General features: G+C 36.3%; 1 protein-coding gene across 2 annotated transcripts in view; it reads left to right on the top strand.

The window, feature by feature from the left end:
• The window catches only part of LOC145981613 (cytochrome c oxidase assembly factor SCO1-like), a 30,997-nt gene extending 10,762 nt beyond the window's left edge, over positions 1–20,235 (top strand). The window contains exons 3-6 of one of the 2 annotated variants that reach the window (XR_014440977.1): positions 1,513–1,710; positions 9,845–10,053; positions 12,702–13,024; positions 19,958–20,235. Coding sequence is in view for 1 of the 2 variants with exons in the window: in XM_083114982.1 (XP_082971108.1) it covers positions 1,513–1,710; positions 9,845–10,053; positions 12,702–12,851 (557 nt within the window). In the remaining variant the exon portion in view is untranslated. Of the gene's footprint in view, positions 1–1,512; positions 1,711–9,844; positions 10,054–12,701; positions 13,307–19,957 lie in introns of those variants that run through there. The other variant, XM_083114982.1, reaches the window with a different exon arrangement.
• The last annotated feature ends 5,241 nt before the right edge of the window (positions 20,236–25,476 follow it).

The following is a 25,476-nucleotide window of genomic DNA, read 5'->3' as shown; positions in this document are numbered from 1 at the left end:
TAGAGTAGACATTATTCTAGGGAAATGTCATGCTTTGAACTATCTTCATTTAGAAATCTACTAGAGTAAGTGGGTATTGAAATTTTACACTTACTGTTTCAATTTTTGTGTCGGATCTGATAGATATTAGGATTAATACATATACTGTCATGAAATCTCACTATTATTATGTATTATTTGTACTATAATTATGATTTTTTTATAAAAATTATTTGTTAGCCATAAGTCAATATGTGTTGAGAATTACATAAAAACTCACCCCAGATGCCCCTTTCCAACAGTGAATTTCTATTTCGTTTCCTTTCTTGTTAATACTTTTAAATGTGAAGTGAATATTCTATAAACTTGGTTAAGTCTGATTCTAAGTATGGTGTTAGCTAAAATATAGAGACCTACTTTCACATATGTTGTACATGTACAGCCCTAGTTTGGATAATTTTGGTTCCGAAATTGTGGACATCCTGTATATGTTCTGGTATAATATGTTGTAAGCATTAGTATTCACACTTTATTGCTAATGGCAGAAATTTTGTATTGGTCCACCCCTAGATTCTATTTTTATGCAGTAGTATCAGGGTGATTACTCACCGGGAATTCCTTAAATTCTGGGAATTATGCATGAATAATTAGCTCCGGGAATTCTATGGAGTTTTTCTCCGTAGACATGAAAAATTGCAACTTTTATTAATCCAAATTCCATTGAATTCATACATATTTGTAAATGCCCTGAGGCAAGTTTTTCACAATTTATCTTTTATTTTTATCGAGGAAGGAAAAGAAAACTGCGTGAAAAATAAAACAGAATTCTCTCAACCTGTTTATTTTGTTGGTGTCCTTTGCAGAACAATATCTGACAGATGGAAGATATCTTATACAATTAACAATTTTTCATAGATTAGAATTATAAACCATAACATTTGCGACTTTTGTTTCTAGATGTACTTGGAGTTTGAGTATGTGAAGTAGCGTACGTAAACTCCGCCTTAAATGGAATATTTTAAGTAGTATACGAGTATATACCATTTAATTAAATTGAACTAGTTGGATACATTGGAATCACACACATCTGTAATATTGTTAATATATTTCTGTGGGTGGTGAGAGGTGGTATAATATGTAAGCTGAAATAGAGAAAACATGTTCTTGTAGCCTTGATTTTTTGGAAAGTTCTCCTTGAAAAGCAGAAATTATACTTGAATTTTACCATGGCCCTAGAATAGCCACCCTGAGTATGAATGAAAATTGATTATGGGAAAAACCTGTCACACTCAGAGTGCTGGGGGTCGTAACTTTGTATCCCAGGTAAGATATAGATGTTTCCTTATGTCTATCACTTCATAAATTGTATAAATGCATCCCCATTGTTGTGATTTATTCAGAGATGTAGAAAGATAACATAAAAAAACAAAAATATGCAGTCCATGAGCAAAATTTTCAAAAATATCATTCTATATTGTACATTTTTACATGTTATATCCTCGACGAGATTAATATTTAACAATATTTTCACAGCACGGGCAAGGGAGAGAAGAAGAGCGCTTGGGAAGGCTGCTATTGGTGGAAAGTTCGACCTCGTTGACCACCAAAGAAATCCAGTAAAGAGTGAAGATTTTTTGGGCAAGTGGATGTTGATTTATTTTGGCTTCACTCACTGCCCAGATGTCTGTCCGGACGAACTGGAGAAAATGACTAAGGTAGCTGATTTAGTAGGTGAGTGAAATACAATAAACATTGTTATTATAAGGAGCTTGCTGGCTGGAAATTCCTTGAATAAAGTTCATGTACAATTGTCGAGAAAGTGACTGTGAAGAGATTTTGTTCTTAATAGCTGCAACAAAATATGCATACATATTACAGTATAGGGGCATTCATTGGGTGCGTTCCGAAAGTCTTAACGAAATGAACGAATCGAATGAAAATAACTAGGCTCATGAACCTGGTGAAACCAGTTATTTTACAGACTTATCGAATGCTCTAGGCGAAAGCGCGGTCGCAGCGTTTTGTTTAGAGAAAGTTTCCTCATGGTGTCCAGCGGAAGGCATCTCCTTCTTGCAGAAATAAACTCTACTGTGGACACTGTTGCTCACTTTAATCACATTGTAAGAACAGTTAAGGTACACTCATCTTGTGCATGTTGCTTCATATCGCTCTCTGTTAAAATTATAACATATTTTCCGAACTAGTACAGTTTGAAGCCATCATGCACATGCGTTGTCTGCAAACAGCAGACGATTCTCACTGAACAAGTCAGCCTCCTGGCCGGTGCGTTAGGTAAATCTCATTCTTGCAGGAGATCACGGAAAGCAACTTTTGGGACAGCATAATGAACCTCACGAAATGCATGGAAGCACTTATGGGACAGCCAGTTGCTATAACTCATTAAACTCGTGCGACTTTCGGAACAGGTCCCATATACCGTGCGTCCATTTCGATCTGCAGCCGAGAGATCGGGAGAAGCGTGGCGGGCGGCGCTGACGGAGATGCCGACATTTGAGGCCTGTAATGCCCGCTTATTTTTCTGGACATCGTGCAAAACGAGCACTAACCTGTGTTATAACACGCAAAAGTTCTTCTGTAATTCTTCCAAGTTCCACCCTTATATACACAAATAAATACGCTTTAGAATGATGTTAAGAGCCACAGATAATACTCTGTAAAACATTTTAATCATAGTTTTGACCAGTAACGCCCTGCTTAAGTTTATATCCTTGAAAGAGTTTTGTGTCGATGGGGATCGTTTGGAGGTTTCGAATGTGCAACACTGTATCAAGATTACGCTGCAGACGAACCGTTAAAAGCTAATGGTGTTCGTGAGCTTCCTTGCAATCCGAAATCTCCTAGCTCAAGTTTTTTGTTCCTTCGCGTCTACAGAGCTGTGAATATAGTGGCAGGCAGATGTAAACCAAGAGCGTGTTAATTTCGTACTGTGCGTAAGAGTGTGATTCTTGGTTACTTGCCGTTACTTGTTTGTGTTATTGCAGTGTGTATGTGTGTTGTGTCAGTCAGACGATTGGAATGCCAGCCGCAAGGTTCACGTTAGAACAAAGAATTTTTATGTATGACACTTACGTGAAAACACTCGTGTCGAGATGTGTGTAGGCAATTTGTACAGAAATTCCCAGGCGTTTCACCTCCACATAGAGATACGGTTAGACGTCTTGTCCTTAAATTACGAGAAACTGGATCGTTAAATTTTAAAACACCTAAGCAAAAACGACGGATTCTAACCGAAGCAAAACTCGATGAAATTGGTGCAGCGTTAGAACGTTCTCCAAACAAACCTCTACGCCGTGTTTCACAGGAGATGGGCGTGTCAAAATCATCAGCACATACAGCCACTAAGCTACTAAAATTTAAACCGTACAGAGTTTCTATAGTGCAAGAATTACGGCCCCCTGACAAAGTAAGTAGAGTAAATTTTTGCAGAATATTGTAGATGGTATTGTTGATCCACAGTTAATAATTTTTTCGGATGAGGCATGGTTTCTCTTGCGTGGTCATGTTTGTTCACAGAACAATAGATACTGGAGCACTGAAAATCCCCGAATAATACACGAAGTTCCGTTACACGATGCAAAAATTGGTGTGTGGTGTGCTGTAAGTGCCAAAAGAATAATAGGGCCTATATTTTTTGAAGACACAATAAATTCAGAGAGGTACCGCACACAAATACTCGCGCCGTTTTTTCAGTTGTTATCAGATAATGAGAGACAATATGGGTATTTTCAACAAGATTCGGCCACAGCCCATACCGCCACTGATTCTTTGGACGCTATAAGGGATGTGTTTGATGACAGAATAATTTCAAGAGGTTTATGGCCTTCACGTTCGCCAGATCTTACCGTATGTGACTATTATTTGTGGGGAATCTTGAAAAATAGAGTCTACCGAAATAACCCTCATAGCATCGACGAACTAAAAGACAATATAAGGGCAGAACTAGGAAGAATTATGGAAGAAGAACTTTTGCGTGTGAATCAAAATTTCATCAAACGATGCCAGGAATGTGTGAATGTAGGTGCACATCACTTTGAACAACTCTTATAACACAGGTTAGTGCTAGTTTTGCAATATTTATATAAATGTCTGCATATGTCCATAAAAATATGCGGGCATTACAGGCCGCAAATGTTGGCACCTCCGTCAGCGCCGCCCGCCACGCTTCTCCCGATCTCTCGGCTGCAGATCGAAATGGACGCACGGTAGTAGCCCTTCTTCATGTAAATAACAAAATGGACCAATCCAGAAATTATTATTATTTTCAATTGCATTCAGTTTTAAATGTTTGTGAATGCATATAATTTACTCATTTCATCAACAAAAATTATCCTACATAAACTTCACAGACAAATGAAGTGAAACTTTGCTACAGTTTTAAAGCATCACACATGTAACACATTTTCGTTAATGTTTTTCATGCCTTCAGGTTATGTCATAGTTAAATTTTTATTTGTTAGCAGACACCACAAAGGAGTTCATAATTCTATGAAATGAGTTAATTATTAATGTTTTAATTAAAACGCATGACTAGAGCCTTACATTTTATGTATGAATGCTACACACGTAATGCTGAAATTCCCCTATATGTTCATCATGATGTTTTGTATTTTTCTATAAAATCAATGGAGAATATTAATACATATTGTACACAATTTGAGGTATGTTTTCGAGATAATCTCTTGATCATTGTGCGATTTTTAGATGGAGCAAATAGAAAGTACAGGGCATTCACAAATCAGTTATACAAAAGTAATATTTCCATTGTAATGAAACTATAACCTATTAAACTAATAAAACTTCATTTCATTGACAGGTATTGCAAATGTGGTTTCCACCTGCCACACAGCAGATGTCTAATCTATAAATGATGTATCCAGAATATTACAAATAATGTTGTATATTATAAATAAGCATCCGTAGTCTATCATAAAGTGTCAAGGAGTGCGACTGTTTTCTGTACATTGCAGCCATTTTTTTTGGAACGTAACATTCAACACATCATGCACTCATACTCTACCGTGACTACAATGAACTTGACGATCTTGCACCCTTGAATGTTTGGAAAGTTTGCCTTGAAAACTGGGAATTATACTTGAATTTTATCATGATACTACCCTGTAGGACACCCCCGACATCTTTGACAACTAAAATTACCCTAGGATGCACTTAATCCAGTCTTCCTAATTCTAGCTCCGTGAAAGTCAACTTTAGATCAACTTAAGGTGAATTTAGCTCTTTTATGCACATCATGTTTGGCAACACTGCCAGGATGACCGTAGGGAGCAATAAGAAATGAATTACTCTTATGGGATCATTATTTTATTTGTTCTCTTGGTAATATCAAACATCCAATGGGATAGAAAAGTAAATAGATGGGAAAAGGGCACATTGCACAATTTCTTCGTAGGAAAAGTTGAAACTCCCATTTCATTAGCCGTAAGTTGAAGTTGATTCTCCGTAAGGAATACATGGAAATCTGTAATTACTTATTCAACATATTTTTCAAACATCGTGTCTGATTTATCTCCGTCCAGTCAGGATTTTTTTTAGCAGTGCCCATTCTGACGATAATGAAATAAATGCTCAACTCGTGCGAAACTGTTACTCTTCCCCTTAACCTCATAACTACAGCTGGTTCAGCAGCTATGGCAGCATACTTTCATGTAACTAATTTGTGATTGCCCTGTTTATTAACTTGTAGTTTTATCAGGACAATGTGTAAGAGCAGTGATTTGTAATCTGTGTCATAAATTATAAGATATTTATGGACAGAAGTAGAAAAATTTAGGGAGCCCGGTTGTCATGGTGCTTGAAAATTTACCTGGTCCTGATTTTTCAAATTCAGTTCTAAAAGAAATATATATTTTTCAATATTTCAAATTCTCTTAGGGAAATTTCTATTACTTTTTTTAGTACAGCATGTGTTTATAATTTTTTTTATGTTTTCTGCATCACTTGTATCATTAAATCAGTATAATAAACGTGCCATTATAATTTTTTACTTTGGCTAGCCAAATTTTAAAATTGCAATGATATTGTAGAGTTGGCCATATATTAGAATTCGGTTATTCAGGCTGTTACCGGTTGAGCCTTCTTTAGGTAGTAATTAGTAAATGTTTGAAATTCACATTTCAAAATATGTAGCTTTTTCTTAGTAGGATTTATGGTCTTTTATAACACTTATTTGGGGGAAAAAAGGGCTCCTGAGATAAATGTGTCAAAAATGAATTATTTTTAGTTTTGCTTACCCCTGTTTATATACACATTGGATTTCTAAAATTATCAGTAATTTTGCCAATATGCCTATTTCGACCAATGGCAGGGGTGGAAAATGGCCAGTAAAAGTCTGTTTTTCATCATAGTCTGTAATTTGTCAGTATTGGTAAAAAATGATCAGTATTATTTTTAAAATGGTTAGTAAAGTTTGTAATTTTTGTTTACATAACTGCAATTTGTGTTTTTTTAAAAGGAAATATATTAACCCTTAGACACCAGGCCTGATTTCCTTGGTTTTGCCTAACGTCGAGAGCATTTTCAAGTGTGAAATTTGAAATTTGCCAAGATATGAATGATATTTTTTATATTGGAAACTACGAACACTAGAATCAGAAATGATACCTCGTTTTATTCATTAAAAGTTAGGTTACAATCCAAAAGGATTAATTTTTCTTTACCAAATAAGAGATGAAGTTGAAAATAAACAAATCTTATTTATTTAACAAAATTTTAATTCTGTCGGGCCCTCGTATAGGGAACGCCGGGATTTGAGGTTTCAAGAAATTACCTCCATATTACCTGATATGTGTACCATTCTTGTAGCAAGAAGTGTGCACTCACTCATTGATAGTTTTTCTTGTATGTACGCATTGCTTGCATTGTAGAATTATTTTCCTGTAATTTATGGTTATTACAAGCATAAGAAAACAGTTTTTCTTTGTGACGTTTCTGGAGAACACACGCTCCTATCATCAGACATTTATTTTCATTTTGACTAAAGATACAGTTATTTATATATATACACCGTGCGTTCATTTCGATCTTCAGCCGAGAGATCGGGAGAAGCGTGGCGGGCGGCGCTGACGGAGATGCCGACATTTGCGGCCTGTAATGCCCGCTTATTTTTATGGACATATGCAGACATTTATATAAATATTGCAAAAAACGAGCACTAACCTGTGTTATAACACGCAAAAGTTCTTCTGTAATTCATCCAAGTTCTGCCCTTATATACACAAATAAATACGCTGTAGAAACGATGTTAAGAGCCACAGATAATAAAACATTTTAATCATAGTTTTGACCAGTAACGTCCTGCTTAAGTTTATATCCTTGAAAGAGTTTTGTGTCGATGGGGATCGTTTGGAGGTTTCGAAGGTGCAACACTGTATCAAGATTATGCTGCAGGTGAAACCGTTAAAAGTCAATGGTTTTCGTGAGCTTCCTTGCAATCCGAAATCTCCGAGCTCGAGTTTTTTGTTCCTTCGCGACTAGATGAAGACAGAGCTGTGAATATTGTGGCGAGCAGATGTAAGCCAAGAGTGTGTTAATTTCGTACTGTGTGCAAGAGTGTTATTCTTGGTTACTTGGCGTTACTTGTTTGTGTTATTGCAGTGTGTATGTGTGTTGTGTCAGTGAGACGATTGGAATGCTAGCCGCAAGGTTCACGTTAGAACAAAGAATTCTTATGTATGACACTTACTTGAAAACAGACTCGTGTCGAGACGTGTGTAGGCAATTTGTACAGAAATTCCCAGGCGTTTCACCTCCACATAGAGATACGGTTAGACATCTTGTCCTTAAATTATGAGAAACCTGATCGTTAAATTTTAAAACACCTAAGCAAAAACGACTGATTCTAACCAAAGCAAAACTCGATGAAATTGGTGCAGCGTTAGAACGTTCTCCAAACAAACCTCTACGCCGTGTTTCACAGGATATGGGCATGTCAAAATCATCAACACATACAGCCACTAAGCTACTAAAATTAAAAACGTACTCTTATAACACAGGTTAGTGCTCGTTTTGCAATATTTATATAAATGTCTGCATATGTCCATAAAAATAAGGGGGCATTACAGGGCGCAAATGTCGGCATCTCCATCAGTGCTGCCCGTCACGCTTCTCCCGATCTCTCGGTTGAAGATCAAAATGAATGCACCGTATATATCAGACATTTATTTTCATTTTGACTAAAGATACAGTTATATATATATATATGATGAAAGGAGCGAGTGTTCTCCTGAAATGTCACAAAGAAAAACTGTTTTCTTATGCTTGTAATAACCATAAACTACAGCGTAGCGTTCCTCTGAACGCGGGGATCTTAAATAGGGATGTAACTTGCCCCTCCCGATTAGTACTATTTGATGGTAGAGACAGCCCTGAACGGGCAGGTACAAATATCTAACTTATCATTAAAATAGACTCATGATTCGTTTTAGACTGAAGTGAGCAATGCGAATGGCAGAATGGGTGTAGACTAGCTTACCCTGTTCTGTTTAGAAATAAGACCAGTAGCTCCTGCTTCTCCGATGATTCCAGATTAAAAAGACCCCGTGTCGCTCTCATGCGCACCTATTTAAACCCTCGCTTGGCCTCTCGTCACCTCTTGCCAAAGGCCAGTGTTCTTACCATTTCCTGTGAAAGGCTTACCCAACACATTTCTTGAGCAGGAGCTGACAAGGTCTGCCAGGGTCAATATTTCTTAATCGAACGGGTATGGTACGACAGGAAAATCACTCATTGATAGTTTCAGATAAGAAAATATCCTATTGAAAATATCTGTGCTTCTCTTGTTTTGCGGGAAATTCAAAATTTTGATTTTTATAAATATTTTGGATACTATGAATGCTACAGTTAAAAAATATATCTAGTTTTCTTCAGTATAGGCTAGCCTATTAGCCTTGGTCAAACAAACCTAATTTTCATGTATCAAGTGGAAGAAGATAATGAAAGTTTTTTAATTTTTTTTTTTTTTTATGCAGTATGACCCACGTTGGCCTCCACATAGGCAACTTTCAGACATGATAGATCCAAACAGTACCTGAATATATCTTCATAGGTGGTTTTTTTTTTCAATTTGACTAAAGGTAAAACACATGTCTTGCATTTCAATATCTGCTATATACTTTTTTTAAATGATTTTTGATTGCCTTACACAATTTTGCAATAACGAAAACATTTTTTTATCATCAATAAAAAACATGTGATTGCTGGCTGTGGGGATGGTGGAAACCAGAAAAGTAAGTTGTCAGTATTTGGTCAGGTTTTTTGTTATTTTAGTCAGTAATTTTGACCACTTGACTAGTTTCCTTCCCTGCAATATTGTACTGAGATTAATCTGCCCCATCAATAATAATTATGTAATTTGTAAGGCTAAGCCGATACCACCTTGAACGGATACCGATACCCATCGAAGCCGATACTTGAAAATTCTAATAATTGAAATTTGTTCAAAGTATTGATCAATATTGGTGTGTGAATACGTATTCTTCTCCAATTATATGCATCAATTTACCAAGAAATTTGATTTAGAATATTCAAGAATTACATCAAAATATTAAAATAGATGTTATGTAATCACAAAATACAGTTTTGCGTGCAAAATTGGTGCAAAGTAAAAAGAAAGTTTGAATTTTACATAACTTACAGGATAATTAGACTCCACGAAAGTGTCGCACGGCATTTTTGTGGACCTCGTGAAAGACCAATATGCCGGGAAAGTATCAGCTGGTATTGGTTGATGAATTCCAACCGATGGTATCGGCTCAGCCCCAGTAATTTGAGAAGCTAGTAGACTCGTGTAGCAATGATAGGAAAATTATTTAACCTTTTCATCCTACAGAAAAGAATGCCGATGTGCCAAATGTTGAGACACTCTTCATAACTGTTGATCCAGACAGAGATTCTCCAGAAATTGTTGGAAAGTACGTAAAGGAATTTTCACCCAAGCTTTTGGGATTGACTGGAAGCAAAGACCAAATTCAGGATGTATGTAAAGCGTATCGTGTGTACTTTAGCCAAGGCCCCAAGGATAAGGATAATGATTATATAGTAAGTGTTTACAGTTAGCTATGCATTTGTTTGTACTTGTTGGTGTATCTTTTTTTACCCTCTAGGGTAATTGTGATGCCCACACAGAAGTGGATAGGACACAAAACAAACCCCACAGAGCATTACGAGGTGTGGCTAGAAAAAAACCGGACTGTTGCTGCAAAATCTTTTATTGGTTATTTTGTACAATATGAACATTATCTCCTTCAAAGTACTCCCCTGCACTATCGATACACCGCTCCATACGAATCTTCCATTGCTGGAAACACTGCTGCAAATCATTTTCTGAAACCTTGTTCATGACCTCCCATCGCTTTTGTTTTCACAGATTCTAGGGTCTTAAATCTGGTTCCTTTCAGTGCTGATGTAACCTTTGGGAATAAAAAGAAGTCACACGGAGCAAGATCCGGCAAATAGGGTGGATGTTCCAACACTAGGATCCCATACTTTGCCAATAAAGCCTTGACTGACAATGCCGTGTGGGCAGGAGCATTTCTTATGAAGAATCCATGACTTGCTTTCCCACAAATCAGGTCGTCGTCATCTTACTCGCCCATGAAGGCTTGTCAGCACAGTAATGAAATAATGTTTGTTGACAGTTTGACATTCGGGTACACAATTCGAATCAATTCAGACATTTGCAATATTTGATTCCGTTTTTGACATGCAAGACAGTCCTCCGCAATCACTTCTCGTCCCTCTTTAAACCTTTGAAACCACTCCAACACTTGAGTGCGTGATAAACACTCATCTCCATACACTTCCTTCAACAAATAAGTTTCTGTGGCGGATTTTCCAAGTTTCATAAGAAACTTCAGATTGATACGCTGTTCCACTTTCACACTAATTTTTTTTTTCCGACAGAGCCTAGATGTACGGTTCACTTCGTCCACAGGCTACAGCGGAACTGAGTGCTGCGCACCCTGGGCAATCACACGGTCGATAGGCAAAAAATCACGTTATACACTCATGAACCGCTTGATCTTGATGCGCTTGCCGTTTGTCGACAGCAACTTCAATCCAGTTTCTTTCTAGCCACACCTCGTATACTAGCAGACTCAGCTCTGGTGACTAGATACCGTCGTATGAGAACCACACGAACATTAACTCCAAAAATATGGTTTTTAATTTTGGTTAAATAAACTCGTCTGAAGAGCTCAGTTTGAAAGTAGATCGACATATCTTCACTTATTATCCTTCGCAATAAGGTGGAGTCACCAATTTACTGACTCTGTTTTAAGAGTCCGACATGTTCCTAAGAATGCACCATTTCCTCTCTTCTTTTTTACGTGGGAGGGGCTGAACCTCACCTGTTATTAAATAAAATTTGATAAATTGTAGTTACTTACGTCCCTCTGGTTCTCACACTACAAACTAATGTGATAATTTGAGATACATCAGTACTTCTGTAAGCTGGTTGTGTTCCTTTATGAAATATCAATTTTTCAGATTCTGTAATGAAGATTGGAGAAATTCGTGGGGTTTATTTAAGTACTTATATAATACGTAGAGGCACATATTTTTGGTAACTAAAAAAGCAAAATTTTGGTACAAAAACAGTCAATTTTGGGTTCAAAAGCGGTAAATAAAATGAAATTTCGCTGTTAAAGCAGTGAAAAAGTGACATATAAAATGACATTTTGGTTATAAAAATGTGAATGTAATCCAAAATTTGATTTAAAAACTGCACTATTACACAATAAACATATCCCTTCTAATAGCACATTAAATCGTTACCAGAATATTAAGTTTATTCCTGTATAAAGGGGTTCATTTTTGCTTCTGAAATGTTTGCAGCAGAATTAAAAATTTTCCGTGAATTGCATAACTCACAGGATAATTGTGACTTCAGAAAGTGTCGCGTCTGTATATAAACGGTAAATTTTGTGTTTAAGAGTCTATTTTACAATTTGCAGTTCATTTTGCATCATTTCGTGACAAAACAGGGTAGGAAAATGCACCTCACACCTCTCAGAAACATAAAAAATTATCATTACAATGTGTTGTTTCACATTTCGTGTTTTCGTCAAAAACGAAATACACGTGCCTCTAATAATACGTATTCTGTAGGGTTGGGACAGATTAATCGGTGCTCTATTGCTATCAGCCAATAGGTGCCATTTTGTTACAATTTTTATGCATAATCTCCATGCCCTGCTATTTAGAAAGTTGGACTGCAGCATTTCAACTCATCATGGCCCAGAAAGTGAACTAAAAATAGTACGTATGTGAAAATACCATATGTTAGATTTTGATGTTTCAAACAGTCCAGTTATAAGGGCATATTTTTCAAATTATAGTGCATATTTTGTAAAATTTTAGGTCATAAGAGCATATTTTATTTGGCATATTTTGGTGATTTCTAGGTCATAAAAATCCTAGTCTTAGTAATCACTATGTTGAACAACTTTTAATTATTTTTTTTGTCTACATTGCAAATACAATGTGTTATACATTTTTGTGCATATTTCATTCAGCAGAGTTAACATTCTAGCAAATTTTGAGTTTGAATTGTTGGCAACACTGAGGTTCCAGGGTTCCTAACATATTCACAGACATATTTAATAATGCAATAGTGTGTCGGCACAAAGCTAAAAGTTTTGATATTTCCAACCGTTGTGCTTTCATTTTCTCCTCTTCTTTAACAGGTTGACCACACAATTATCATGTACTTAGTGGATCCTGAGGGACTGTTTGTAGATTACTATGGACAGAATAAAACGGCTGAGGAAATTTCCCGCAGCATTGCATTCAACATAATGAAATATGAGAAGCTAAACAATAAGTCGTGGTTTTAGTGCTTTCTTATGAGCTGAATCTGTTACCATTTAAAGTGATAAAGTCCTCGGTTGTGTTGTAGTAAGTACAACTTTCTATGGAAGACAAACCGTGTGGAAAATGCAAGCACCATAGTGTAGTGATAGAGTACGTTATTTTGTTGAAGCCATGCAACAATTTTGCATTCTCCAAGGTAGGGTGTGTACAGTATTTTCTATGCTATACATCTTGTAATGATCATTGCATTTCATGCTGTACTATAAATAACTGTATTTTCATGACTAGTTTTAATTCTAAACATCTTTTCAATGTTAACAGAAGTTACATAGAAATATAAGCAACGTAGAAGAACAGAATTTGCAAATAAATATGCACAGAGTGCAAACTCTTGTGGATTTCCACCACCAACAATCTAAAAGATTCCCCCCACCAAAAACATCACAATAACAAAGATAAGCTATTAGTTTTGACTCCAAATATATTTTACTAAGGATAATGTATGTGTCTGTGTTTGTGTGTGTTGCATGCCTTCTCCCTCCTCCCTTCCATCTCTTATCTTTCAAGAGACAAACAACAGACCTAAACATGACCCTATATATGTAGTGGATAAAAAAAATGACTGCCACAAGGGCTAAATAAAAAGCAAAATAGGAAAAAGGAAACACTCACCAGACAGTAGAAAAACTCAAATTTTCGTGGCTACGAAATCAGTGGTATAAGAAAAGGCGGAAATGCAAGTTGAAGACCTGCAGAGTTGCCAGCTTAGGATTGAAGATGTAGATGTATGGAAAAAAACCACTGTGTGGTTGCACTCATGGCTGATATGTAGGCCCTCTCCCATCTTTTGCATACTGAGATATTGGCAGATTGCAGTAAGAGATGGACAGGGCTCGAAAATTCCCGGTCGCCAGGGCGACTAAAAATTTCAGCCTGGCAACTGTGATCTTCTGCTGTAATATGTACAAAATTTTGATGTGAACATTCCATAGAGTCAGTAACAATTCCTTACCCTTTGTCCTGCTTTATCAAATAATTTAGCGATGTTTTGAATACCGTGATGGTCAGCATCTTATACAGAATATTTCAAAAGTTGCACAACCCAAACTTTGGAAATGCATGTCATGAAAACCGTAAGAGATATTTACACCGGGTTTTCTGCATTATAAAGCCTCATCCATTGAGATATTTTTCAATGCTTAAAATTATCACTCCGTACAGAAAATTATATTAATTAATAACTGACGCAAAGCAGCATTCAATTTTTCCCAGAAATGAACTTCTGAGTAAGAAAAATATGTAAGAAATTATCAAAGGGTCATAATTAGACATTTGATGACTGATGCCTAGGGGCATGCATATTTCGTTTTTGACGAAAAAACGAAATTTGAAAAAACACATTGTAGTGTTAATTTTTCATGTTTTTGAAAGGTGTGAGATGCATTTTGTGACCATGTTTTGTCACGAAATAATGCGAAATGAACTTCAAAAAGCGAAATTAACTCTTAAACACGAAATTTACCATTTATATACTGACGTGACACTTTCTGAAGTCTGAAGTATCCTGTAAGTTATGCAATTCCCGGAAAATTGATTAATTCTGCTGTTAATATTGGAGAAGCAAAAATGGACTCCTTTACACAGAAATAAACTTAATACTCTTATAACTACATAAATGTGCTATTAGAAGTGAAATGTTAATTCTGTGGAATAAGTGTAGTTTTTAAATCAAATTTAGGATTATATTCACAATTTTAAAACCAAAATGTCTTTTTATATACCACTTTTCATCCAATTTTTCACCGCTATAACACCGATATTTCATTTTATTTACCGCTTTTGAACCCGAAATTGACTGAGTTTTTGTACCGAAATTTTGCTTTTTTATTTACCAAAAATATGTGCCTGCCATGTCAGTCTGTCATTTGCGACCAATATCGGTCATGTGCAACTTTTGTGATGAATTTTTGACTGGCGATTTTATGGGTTGAGTGAAAAGTGCCATTCTTGGGACATATATCTATCTGTACATGGCAACACTAGCAGGTCAAAATATTGCCAACAGTCTCATGCAACATGTGTAAGTATTGGCTATGCATTTACGTGAAAAATTAAGATTTTGTGCAGAAATTGGACTCTTGAGAGAATCCTAAGCTGTCCCTGGTTGCATTGAATTCTCTTCGCTCACTTTCACCGCTACTGTGCCTTTTTTTAATTGATACAGCATGGCGTATTCATTGGAGCAGTGCGTGTGCATTGCTGAAGAGTATTTTAGTACTCATTCTTACACTCATGTGCAAGAGGTTTTCCAATAAAAATTCCCTGCTTCTGCTGTACCTCACAAAGCAACTGTTTTACAACCAGTCAAACACCAACAAATGATCCCACAAATTGTTGGTATTTATTGTTTTAAATCAGTTCTTAGATTTTTTTTAGCAAATTAACAATGTTTTTTTTTAAAATAATGTAATTGCTTTTATTTAGATAAATGCTAACATAAATTTATGAACCCAGTGTTAGCCTACAGGATTAGTTTAGTGCAGAAAACTCGGTGTAAATATCTCTTACAATTTTCATGATATACATTTTCAAAGTTTGGATTGCGTGACTTTTGAAACATACTGTAGTATGCACAGTTGCTAGTAGGTGATTTCCTGGCGCCTGATTTTCAGAGCTGGCGCCTAGCTTTGAAGAACATTTTTCGAGCACTGGAGATGGATGATGGCTTCCTGGAAGCAGTCATTGAAAGGGATGTTGGGATGGTTGGTATAGATGGTAACGTCCAGGTTGTGAGTGGTTATTGATTCTGAGATTGAGGGCAGTTGATGTTTCCCCCAGGTAAAAGTCACCACAGATGTTGGAGATGATTATCCAACAAGCATACAAGCAATTGATCAAGAAGGGTGGTGTGTTCCAGTCACTATGATAACCTCCCACCACACGAAGGGTCCCCGGTTCGAATCTCCCCTACAGCAGTTTTATTAAATGATAGAATGCCAACTAATGTAAGTCTGTGAAATGTTTATTGCATATTTGATGACAAATGTTTTTATTTATTAATACAAATTCCAAATAGTTTTGAAACTACTCAATACAAACTATTATAAAGTTGGAAGCCCTGAAATGAGATATAAATAAAATAATTGCTGAGTGTATTTAAATCTAGTGTTTTGCATGGAATTCAGGTCACTATATTATTTACTTAGTGCATCATGGGTTTACTGTTAAATCTTGCCTCTAAATCCATACACGAGGAAGAATAGTTACCATGGAAGTCTATTTCTGAGTTGAGACCTCAAGTCTCTTCCAGGTTGTAAAACTAGTGTACTTGGTAAGTCTTTCGGACTTTACGGACCTCCTCTAAATACGCCCTTGTCGAGAATATGCATAGTTGTTGCATTTTTTTAAAATTACTGTCACACTGCGGATTCAAATACATGTTTGTTCGAGCTCCATTGGCAACTTTAAACCTCCTATTCCAGCCCAAACATTTACTTATGTAAGTAGCTTAGTTTGTTCCATCACTGGCAACGTGTATTTCTTCTTGCTCATTTTCGTTCAGATTTAGTTGTTTTTGCAGACTGCTATAACTTATTGCTAGATCTTCGGTTTTAGGTTTTGAATCTATTTTTTTTTTCCTTTGCAGATAAATAAGAAATAAGTTATGTCAGTGTTTCATTAAAGAAAACCAACAACTGACCAATTTTACGTTTACATGCCTAAATTAAACCTTTATTTAGGTTTCTATCTATATTTTTTGAGGTTTTACATGACTTTTATATCTCGCAGAGGTATTTACCCGGTTTGGTGATGAAACAATTCAACGATTGTCGTGTTTGAACTCTGTCGATTCCCCTCCTTTCAAGTCTATGTTTTTCAAGGCTCTAAACAAAACAAAATGCCGGACATCACTGTTACCTGGACACAGTTGTGGCAGTTAGAGGGGTCAGTTCCTACTTTTTGCCCCCACACTATGGACTCTTAATGCTAAGCTTTGTCTACTAAGAGAAAGTAAACTGCCCTTGCACCCCCCACCCCCTCCTCCCAGTTTTGGCACCCAAACGTTTCTACTGCCTGTACAACCCGAAGTGCAAACATCTGATCTGTGTGGTCTTGCTCACTTTTGCGTCATTCACGTCACTTTGTGGCATTCAAACCTTGCAAAGTAACGTTTCAGCATTCAAATTGCACTACTGACTGCTTCTATTGAAATATAATTTTCAGCATATAAAATGATCGTCATAGACAAAAGGCGGAGTATGACTGTGGATAACGCGAAAAAAGATACAGTGTGGTCACTAGGACCAGGATAAAATTCAAGTATAATTCCCAGTTTTCAAGGCAAAAATTCAAGGGTTACAGCAGTTGTTTTCTCTATTCCAAGCTTATGTATTACTGACTCTCACCACCCACCCACACAAATATGTATAGTATTAACAATATAATGGCCACGGTGGCTCAGTCTGTAACGCATCTGACTACCATGCTAAAGGTCCCAGGTTCGATCCCCGGCCGGTTCAAATCTGGGAACTTTTCTCCCGGCACCCACCCAGTGTCGAATGACATGGGTACCTGGGGGGGTAAAGGCGGTCAGGGGTAGAGGTCAGCATAGTCTGCCTTTTACCTACCCACTGCCCGCTTGCACGCGATAACAGGTTTACCTGCTCGCCTGCCCACGGCAACGAGTCGACTTGCGTCTTTACCCGGGTTCTTGCTCTTCAAGGTGCTCTGCGCTTACAAGGTACCTGGGCATTCAACAAGACCCGAGTGCCTGCAAAACCTGCTGGAAGGAAACAGCCCTCAGGCAACGTGTCGCTCCAGGTGTTTCATCACCACGTGTACGGCTGCAGCCAGTGTTGCCTACTTACGTAGCTACTAAATCCTACGAAGTCCTAGGAGGAGCTTCTTCTCCAAGGAGAATTTATATACTTAGCGATTTCAGTTCAGCGTAAGCAGTATTATCTTATTGCCAGGAAATGCACGCAATATTACAGTTTCATTTATCTAAATGAATGATCGAGCAAACAAAAATCTCCTCACTGAAAACTAATTGTTTTTCATTGCATGGTGTCTTAACCAGGCACGCAGTGGCACAACCAGAGGGGGCAGGGTGCATTGCTCACAACCTTGGACGGAAATTGTCTAGCGGAGGGGTCAGGGTGGGGGTCAAACATTAAAGTACAAGTCTCATCAAGTTCAATGCCGTAGCAAAGGGGTAGCGGGAGTCAGCCCTGAGTGCCGAACGATCTAAGTGAGAAAAGTTTTAAAACAGAGAATGCTATGGCGGCCCGTGATATTATTTGCTATTAATGTTGGTTTGTTACGAGTTGGATGAATTGATTATGTAATACGTCGCTCCATATGAAAAGAAAATATTGTAGATGGTAATTTTACATGCCACATGTATGTACATTCGGAATGCATTTATCATGCACTTTCTTTCTTTCAAAAACAGTTTGTGTGCTTGTTTTCCAATATTAACTAGTGTGAAATTGACGTGTTGTAAAAAAAAAAATTTCCAATCCTGTTTCAACACAAATGCGTGAGAACCGACTTCTACCCCCTTTTTGCATGATTTATGAGGATAATAATGCCTTTCATGCTACTTTATTACTATTATTGTGATTGTTGTTATGTTTATCCAAGTACTTGCCCCCCCCCCCCCAAACAAGGGTAACGGCAATGCCCCTGGCTGGCTACGGCCCTGGTGTTCGCAGTAGAACAGTGTGTTGTTTGACTCGCGACCTCAGCGTCGAACGTGACATGTTTCAGTCCTGCCCTATATCACTATATATACGTATATTGGTTATTTACGACATATACTTATGGATCCTGTGCCACGGAAAACCTATTTCAATGTGTGTGTGTGTGGGGGGGGGGGGGGTAGCAACATTCGTAAATCTCATTTCATTGGTGATGTGGCTTACGAAGCTTGAGTTCCCTTTTTTAAGTGAAAATCTATTGCAGTTGGCAACACTGCAGAACGGTGTGGGCCAGGTGCAGTTTCTACTCGAAGCAACTACGTCATGCAGAGGGAGGGGTCTGCAGTTGATGGAAAGAACGAACTGAGACCTACTAGGTATCGTAAGACTGCGGGTACCCGGCGGGTCTACAATGCCTGCCAGGAACGATCTGGGCAGGTGGGCATACAAGCTGCTCAAGCGAAGGTGTTGTGCAGGTTGCATGGCATTTCAGGAGCGATGTCTCGCGAACGGGTCTGCTCCAGGTCTTGTGCAGGCCTCTGGTCAGGGGCATGATGCTGATCACATCACCCCCACTCACGACCGGTTCAAGAAAGTGTGGGGCGTTACCCCCTATACACCTTCATGGGGTTGTGCTAAGCACAAGGGAGCTCTTTCCTTTTTTTAATTTTTTTTATTAACAATAAGAAGGATCTGTGTGATTCCAATGTACCCTAAAATTTACCTAATCAATTTCAAGATATTTTATTTCGCAATAATCTTCCATCTGTCGGATAGGTTCTGCAAAAGATACCAACAAAATAAACAGAAAATTGTTTTTCTCCATGCAGCTTTCTTTTTCTTCCTTGACAAAAAAGAAAAGCTTAACTGAGAGAAACTTGCCTTATGGCATTTATAAATATGTATAAATGTAATGGGATTTTGATTAATAAAAGTTGTAATTTTTCACGTCTACAGAGAAAAAACTGAAGTAGAGAAAACATTGCTTGCACCTATTTTTCATGTTTACCAAAATTCATGCATAATTCCAGGAAATCTAGAAATTCCAAGTGATTAGCCACCCAATTATTGTGCAGCAAATTTTTCATATCAACAAGTAACTTTTGCTAACAGCACAATATAATATTACAATAATATGTGGATAATTTTTGAAACTTTCAAGAAATGAAAATTAATATTTTGAACTGAATTGTTAAAACTTTCAAGCATTGGTGCCTGAGAATCAAGAAAGAGTCTTGGCATTTATTCAAGGTGGTATCGCTCACCCCAAAATTTACCTAAGATCATCTGAATGACTTTAATAAGTAAAGTAATTTAAAACATTCTCTCATTCTTTACACAACTACCATTAAGATAATTATAGAAAATTACATTATACTTTCACTTAAATAATGACATTGTTTGATTTCTAATTATTCCATATTCAGGCCAACTTCTTTTGCACAAGATCACACCAGGATGTATGAAGGACAGTTTATCAGGACTTGGATTCTGCAACCAGTTCCTTGTACTCCCAAGCAAGCCAAGCCAGTCCTGTTCATCAAGGTTGGTTTTTATGAAGGGTCGATTTTCATGGCCCGTAACTGCATCATTGATACAATATCTTCAACATTGTGCAGATGTTACAAAATGTTCCTTACAATAAATGTGCCATTTTCTCAGATATGGCTAATCATTTACATGTCACCATGTAGTACTATAAAATTCATAAGAATGTTTTAGTGATTGTTATGCAGTAGGAATGCTACTTAAAAAAATATTTGCGGAATGTGACAATGAATTATGGTAAAATAGCCATTTATTGTTGAATTCTTGAACCCAATGTCTTTCTGTGGATACATTGTATGTTTTGTTAGCTGGCATAGTTAAAAATCTGTTATATGAGGCTAATTTAAATCGATAAGAAATTAATACAAATGTTATCTTTCTAACATTATTCAGTTCTGTCAATTTAAACTTTAATTTGCATTCCATAGAACTTGAGTTTCAAAATTTAAAAAGGCCCTGTTGAATATGTACTTGCAATGTTGCCTATTCAAGAGATTAATGTGAAAACTCTGTAAATATTATTAATGTTTCCACTGTTGAATGCATATTTTTTGTGTGCACACAAAAGAAGAAACTCAGTGAAGCTGTTTTCCAAATTATCAGTTCCAAATTATGTAATATATCTGTTAATTTTCCATTAAAAACTTTTCTCTACATGGTTAATATCCCTATCTTATATCTCGGAATTATAATTTTGTGTTATTACTTACCAACAATTCTGATACATGCATGTCATTGTATTATGTGCTGTTTATGTGCACTTGATAAATTGAAATAGTGTGTTAATCTTGATTATATCCAGAACAATAAAATCTGTAAAAGTTATTATAAAAAGTCCAAAAAGCAGTTACATTGCTCCTTTCAAATTACATATATTTTAAAAAGAAAGTGATTGCCTGAGAAATAATAGTAAATATATTTGCTTACGAAGGAAATGGCAAAAACAAATGCTTCCAAATGAAGATGTTATATTCCAGGTTGTTAGTGCATTTTCAGTTATTCCCATAGATTCCATCACAGTGGAAAATGAAATGTGGTCTGGTGGTTGCAATTTTTTTTGCCCCCAGGAGAAGGCATATGTTGAGAAAGCAGTGTTAGAGGAGTGCTCTTGGGAGTAGGAGGTAGATTTGTCAGTAAGTACGAAGTTATAAAAAGAAAAATAGTAGTAATATTGATGAAATGTAGTGTAATATGTAGGGCTAGGATTTTGATGACCCTAAAATTGCCAAAAAATGCATTTACATGCAATAAAATGCCCTATAAACTTAGAAAAATGACGTAAAAATTCTGAAAGATTTGTAGAACAAATTTATAGACTACCAAGAGAAATTCAAATTACAAATTAACGTTACAGTATCTATCACATGTTCATTGCGTATGGTAGTACAAGTAAGAAAGTTCACTTTTTGTCATCTTTTACACTTTAAGTACTGAGTTGCAGTACACAACGAAAATCAGATGCAAATTTTCAAAAGCGAACGATTGTCGGGCAAGAGAGCCTTCCTTGTGCATGAAAAAACTTCTCTCGACTTCCACTGACACAAGAGGAGCGTACTTGAAATGAACAATATCACTAGCTGTTAAGTAACTTTCAATTCCATGGAGTGCAAATTGCTTCCCTGGCAAAATGTCCGATACAGAGCACAAAACTTTGTACCCCTTGTTTTTTTAACAATAATCCATTCGGCAACAATGTATTTACTGATAGAGGGGGAAATCACATTGTTGAGCTTAATTGTTACACAACAGCTTGTATCAAAAATACTGCATAGAATTTCTTTGCTTCTTCAAACACAGTCGTTCTGAACTGCGCTGAAGGCAATGAGACGAGAGTCACTCCTTCAAAGGATTACATTTGCATGTAAAATGCACCAAAATGTAGAAAAATGCATAATATGACTTTTAAAAAGGCCGAAAAATGACTTAAACGGTTTAAAAAATGACCTTTAATCCAAAAAGAGTCACAATATTTAAAAAATGCCCTAAAAAAGTCATCCCAATTCATTTACTTACGTGTAAAACACATTCCTATCTACATACTATGCAATGTTTCTGCCTTACCAAAAAAAAAAAAGATGCATTTGCATCAAAATCCTAGCCCTAGTAATATGTATTCATTTTAATTTACATACTTTGATATGTAAGTTGAAACCTTTCTCTAATGCTCATTCTTGAGACAAGGAATACAGAAATAGGTTAAAAACTGAGAAAGTCCAGAAGGGGCTAATGTCTCCTATCATGGCTGATATTGTAAAGTGAATGGGTGCTGCAGATTTGTGGTAAGCTGTATTCCTGCAAAAGGGTTGTTGCATTATTCTCTTGAATATCCTTCATGGAACTTCCTTTCCAGCTTTAATATTTAATTTGCAACATTAGAAAGCTTGTCTGTATGATATTGTCATCCTCCCACTGCTCCAATAATTGTGGATAGCCCAATTCTAGTTATTAGAATTACGTTTAGATTTATTAATTACGTAGCGAAGTCAATTATTCAGGTCGAAACTGATTGCATTTGCTTCTTATTTTTATGAATAAATATTTCTTTGCACTGTTCACTATTTTTTCCACAGCATTTCTCAGGTTTCATATGAACACCACAAGTGAAACCTGTGATCTGCCACCAGTAGTAAAAAGTTGATAGTACACAGGAAGACAACAATAATATGAAATGAAAGACACTGGATTCAAGAAATTCAACATTAAATGGCAATTTTACCATCATTCATTGTCATATTCTGCAAACATTTTTTAAGTAGCATAACAACAATAAAACATCTTTCCATTTATATTTTTTAAAAATATTCTTCTCACAGCTGTGTGTATAGTGACATTTAAATGGTACATTAATTTTAAGGAAGATATTGCAATGTTCACACAATGAGAAGGAAGCTTCACTTCAAATAAGTCTGTTAAATTAATAGCATTATACATTCAATGAATCCGTTACGAGCCTTGCATTAAATGAAAACTGTGCGTTCCCAAAAACCAACACTGATGAACCTGACTTGGTTTGTTGCTTGCTTAGAAGAAACTGACTAGAATTTCAAGTCTTGAAAGTCATATATCCTGGTGCGATCTTTCACAACAGAGTGAACAATGTTATTTTTAAAGCATGGAAACAGGTAAAAATATTTGGTAATTTTTCTGTAATTTTCTTAAGTAATAATTAGAGGCATGCAAATTTCGTTTTTGACGAAAACACGAAATATGAAATAACATGCTATAATGTTCATTTTTCATGTTTCTGAAAGGTGCGAGGTGCATTTTCCTACCCTCTTTTGTCACGAAATAATGCGAAATGAACTGCATAATGCAAACTAGACTCTTAAACACGAAATTTGCTGTTTATATACCGACGCGACACTTTCTGAAGTCTGGAGTATCCTGTGAGTTATGCAATTCACAGAAAATTGTTTAATTCTGCTGTAAATATTTGAGAAGCAAAAATTGACCCCTTTACACAGAAATTAACTAAATACTCTGGTAACTACATAAATGTTCTATTAGAAGGGATAAGTTTACTTTGTATAATAAGTGCAGTTTTTAATCAAATTTTGAATTATATTCACAATTTTAAAACCAAAATGTCATTTTATATAGGACTTTTGATGTGATTATTTACCGCTATAACACCAATATGATATATTATTTACCGCTTTTGAACCCGAAATCGACTCAACTCTGTTTTTGTACCGAAATTTGGGTTTTTTATTTACCAAAAATATGTGCCTCTAGTAATAATGTAAATGATGAAAAGAAAATTGTAGTCGTTGAGCAGATCCTTGGAAATTTTAGTGCTGATCTGATACCCCTTTGAACTAATGCCAACACACTTCAGAATTTTCACTGGAAATTTAACAATCAGGTTTTCCAAATATTGGTTCATGGTGTCTACCAGCCTGGAAAAGTCAGGGATAATGCTAGAAAATTATATGCAAGAATTTGATTGGAAAAAGTCAACATTTTTGTTGTTCTTCAAAAGAAAGGACAAGCAAGAAATTTGAAACATGTTGACAAACTATACAGGGTGGAGCATTTTTGACTACCTATTTTATAATGAAGACAGAGGATTTGCTGATTACATTTACTTTTATTTATCATTTCTAGAACAAACTTTGCACCTGTGGATTACAGAAAATGTATACATGAACAATGTGCACACAATTATTTCTTGAAAATAACATATTTCAAATGACATCCCTGGCAGGCAACACATTGTGCAAGACGGTCTTGAAAGCGACGCATGACCCATGTTCTCTGGTATTCTGACTGTTCTTTTTCTCCCGTGCGGTTTATTTTGAACACTTCCAACTTCACGCCATTGTTTCCACCATTCATTGATTGTTTTCCTGTTAGGAACTCGTCCACGGCATTGTTGATCACCATACTCCCTGCAGAATGCACGCTGCAATTGACTTCGTCAACACTAACTGCTCCATACAAAACATATGTTGCTGTAGAGGCCAACGCTCCATTGCTACTGAAATCCAAAGTCCCAGTGTACACGAGGCAGGAGGAAACCACCCTCCCAATGCATTTGTTTTGCAGTGTTGCCAACCTCAAACTGTGTAGTCGAAAATGCTCCACCCTGTACTTCAGTGTAATATATTGACCTTTACCAGTTCTTGACTAAAATTTGAACTATTTTCATGTAGAAATCTACTACAATAGGTGGCTATGAGAATTTACCATTTCTTGTTGCTTTTTTAGTGTTCGCTTCATAGTTATTGGGAAGAATATGTTATATTGTACTATAATTATGCATTATTTATGCAGCAATTTATGATTATTCTTTGTTAATCATTAGTCAATGATCAAGTCATGTATCACACAAAAACTCATCCCTGATGCGTGCTTCCCTCTCCATATCCAACAGTCAATTACTGTTATTTTCTTTCTTGTTATTACCTTTACATGTGAAGTAGATATTCCAGTTTATCTAGATTCTAAGCATGCATTTAGTTGAAATATAGTAACCTTCTTCCAGACATGTACACTAATTGATCTAATGGTTTGGTCTGGAAAAGTCTTGGAATTTCTTTTTTACAAAATTGTAGACACCCTGTTAGTAACTTACTTCTGTGTAATAATTAGACCTCGGAATTTTAGGTTCCTAAAATAGGCTCTAAAAATCCTAAAATAGGCTCTAAAAATCCTAAGTTAGGCTCTAAAAATCCTAAAATAGGCTCTAAAAATCCTAAAATAGGCTAAAAATCCTAAGTTAGGCTCTAAAAATCCTGAAGTAGGTTCAAAATAACTGAAAATACCCTCAAAATTCGTGAAAAATGCTGATTAGGTATAGTCACCGGTAATGTTGTGTGTGTTGCCTAAGCCTACAGAAATTTGCTATTAAAATTCACTCTTCGCCGTATAGTTAGGAAACAATCTTTTTCATGTT

The sequence above is a fragment of the Lepisma saccharinum genome, chromosome 29, assembly GCF_977018435.1.
Source record: "Lepisma saccharinum chromosome 29, izLepSacc3.1, whole genome shotgun sequence".
Classification (NCBI taxonomy): Eukaryota; Metazoa; Arthropoda; class Insecta; order Zygentoma; family Lepismatidae; genus Lepisma; species Lepisma saccharinum.
This window is presented reverse-complemented; position numbering and strand designations above follow the sequence as displayed.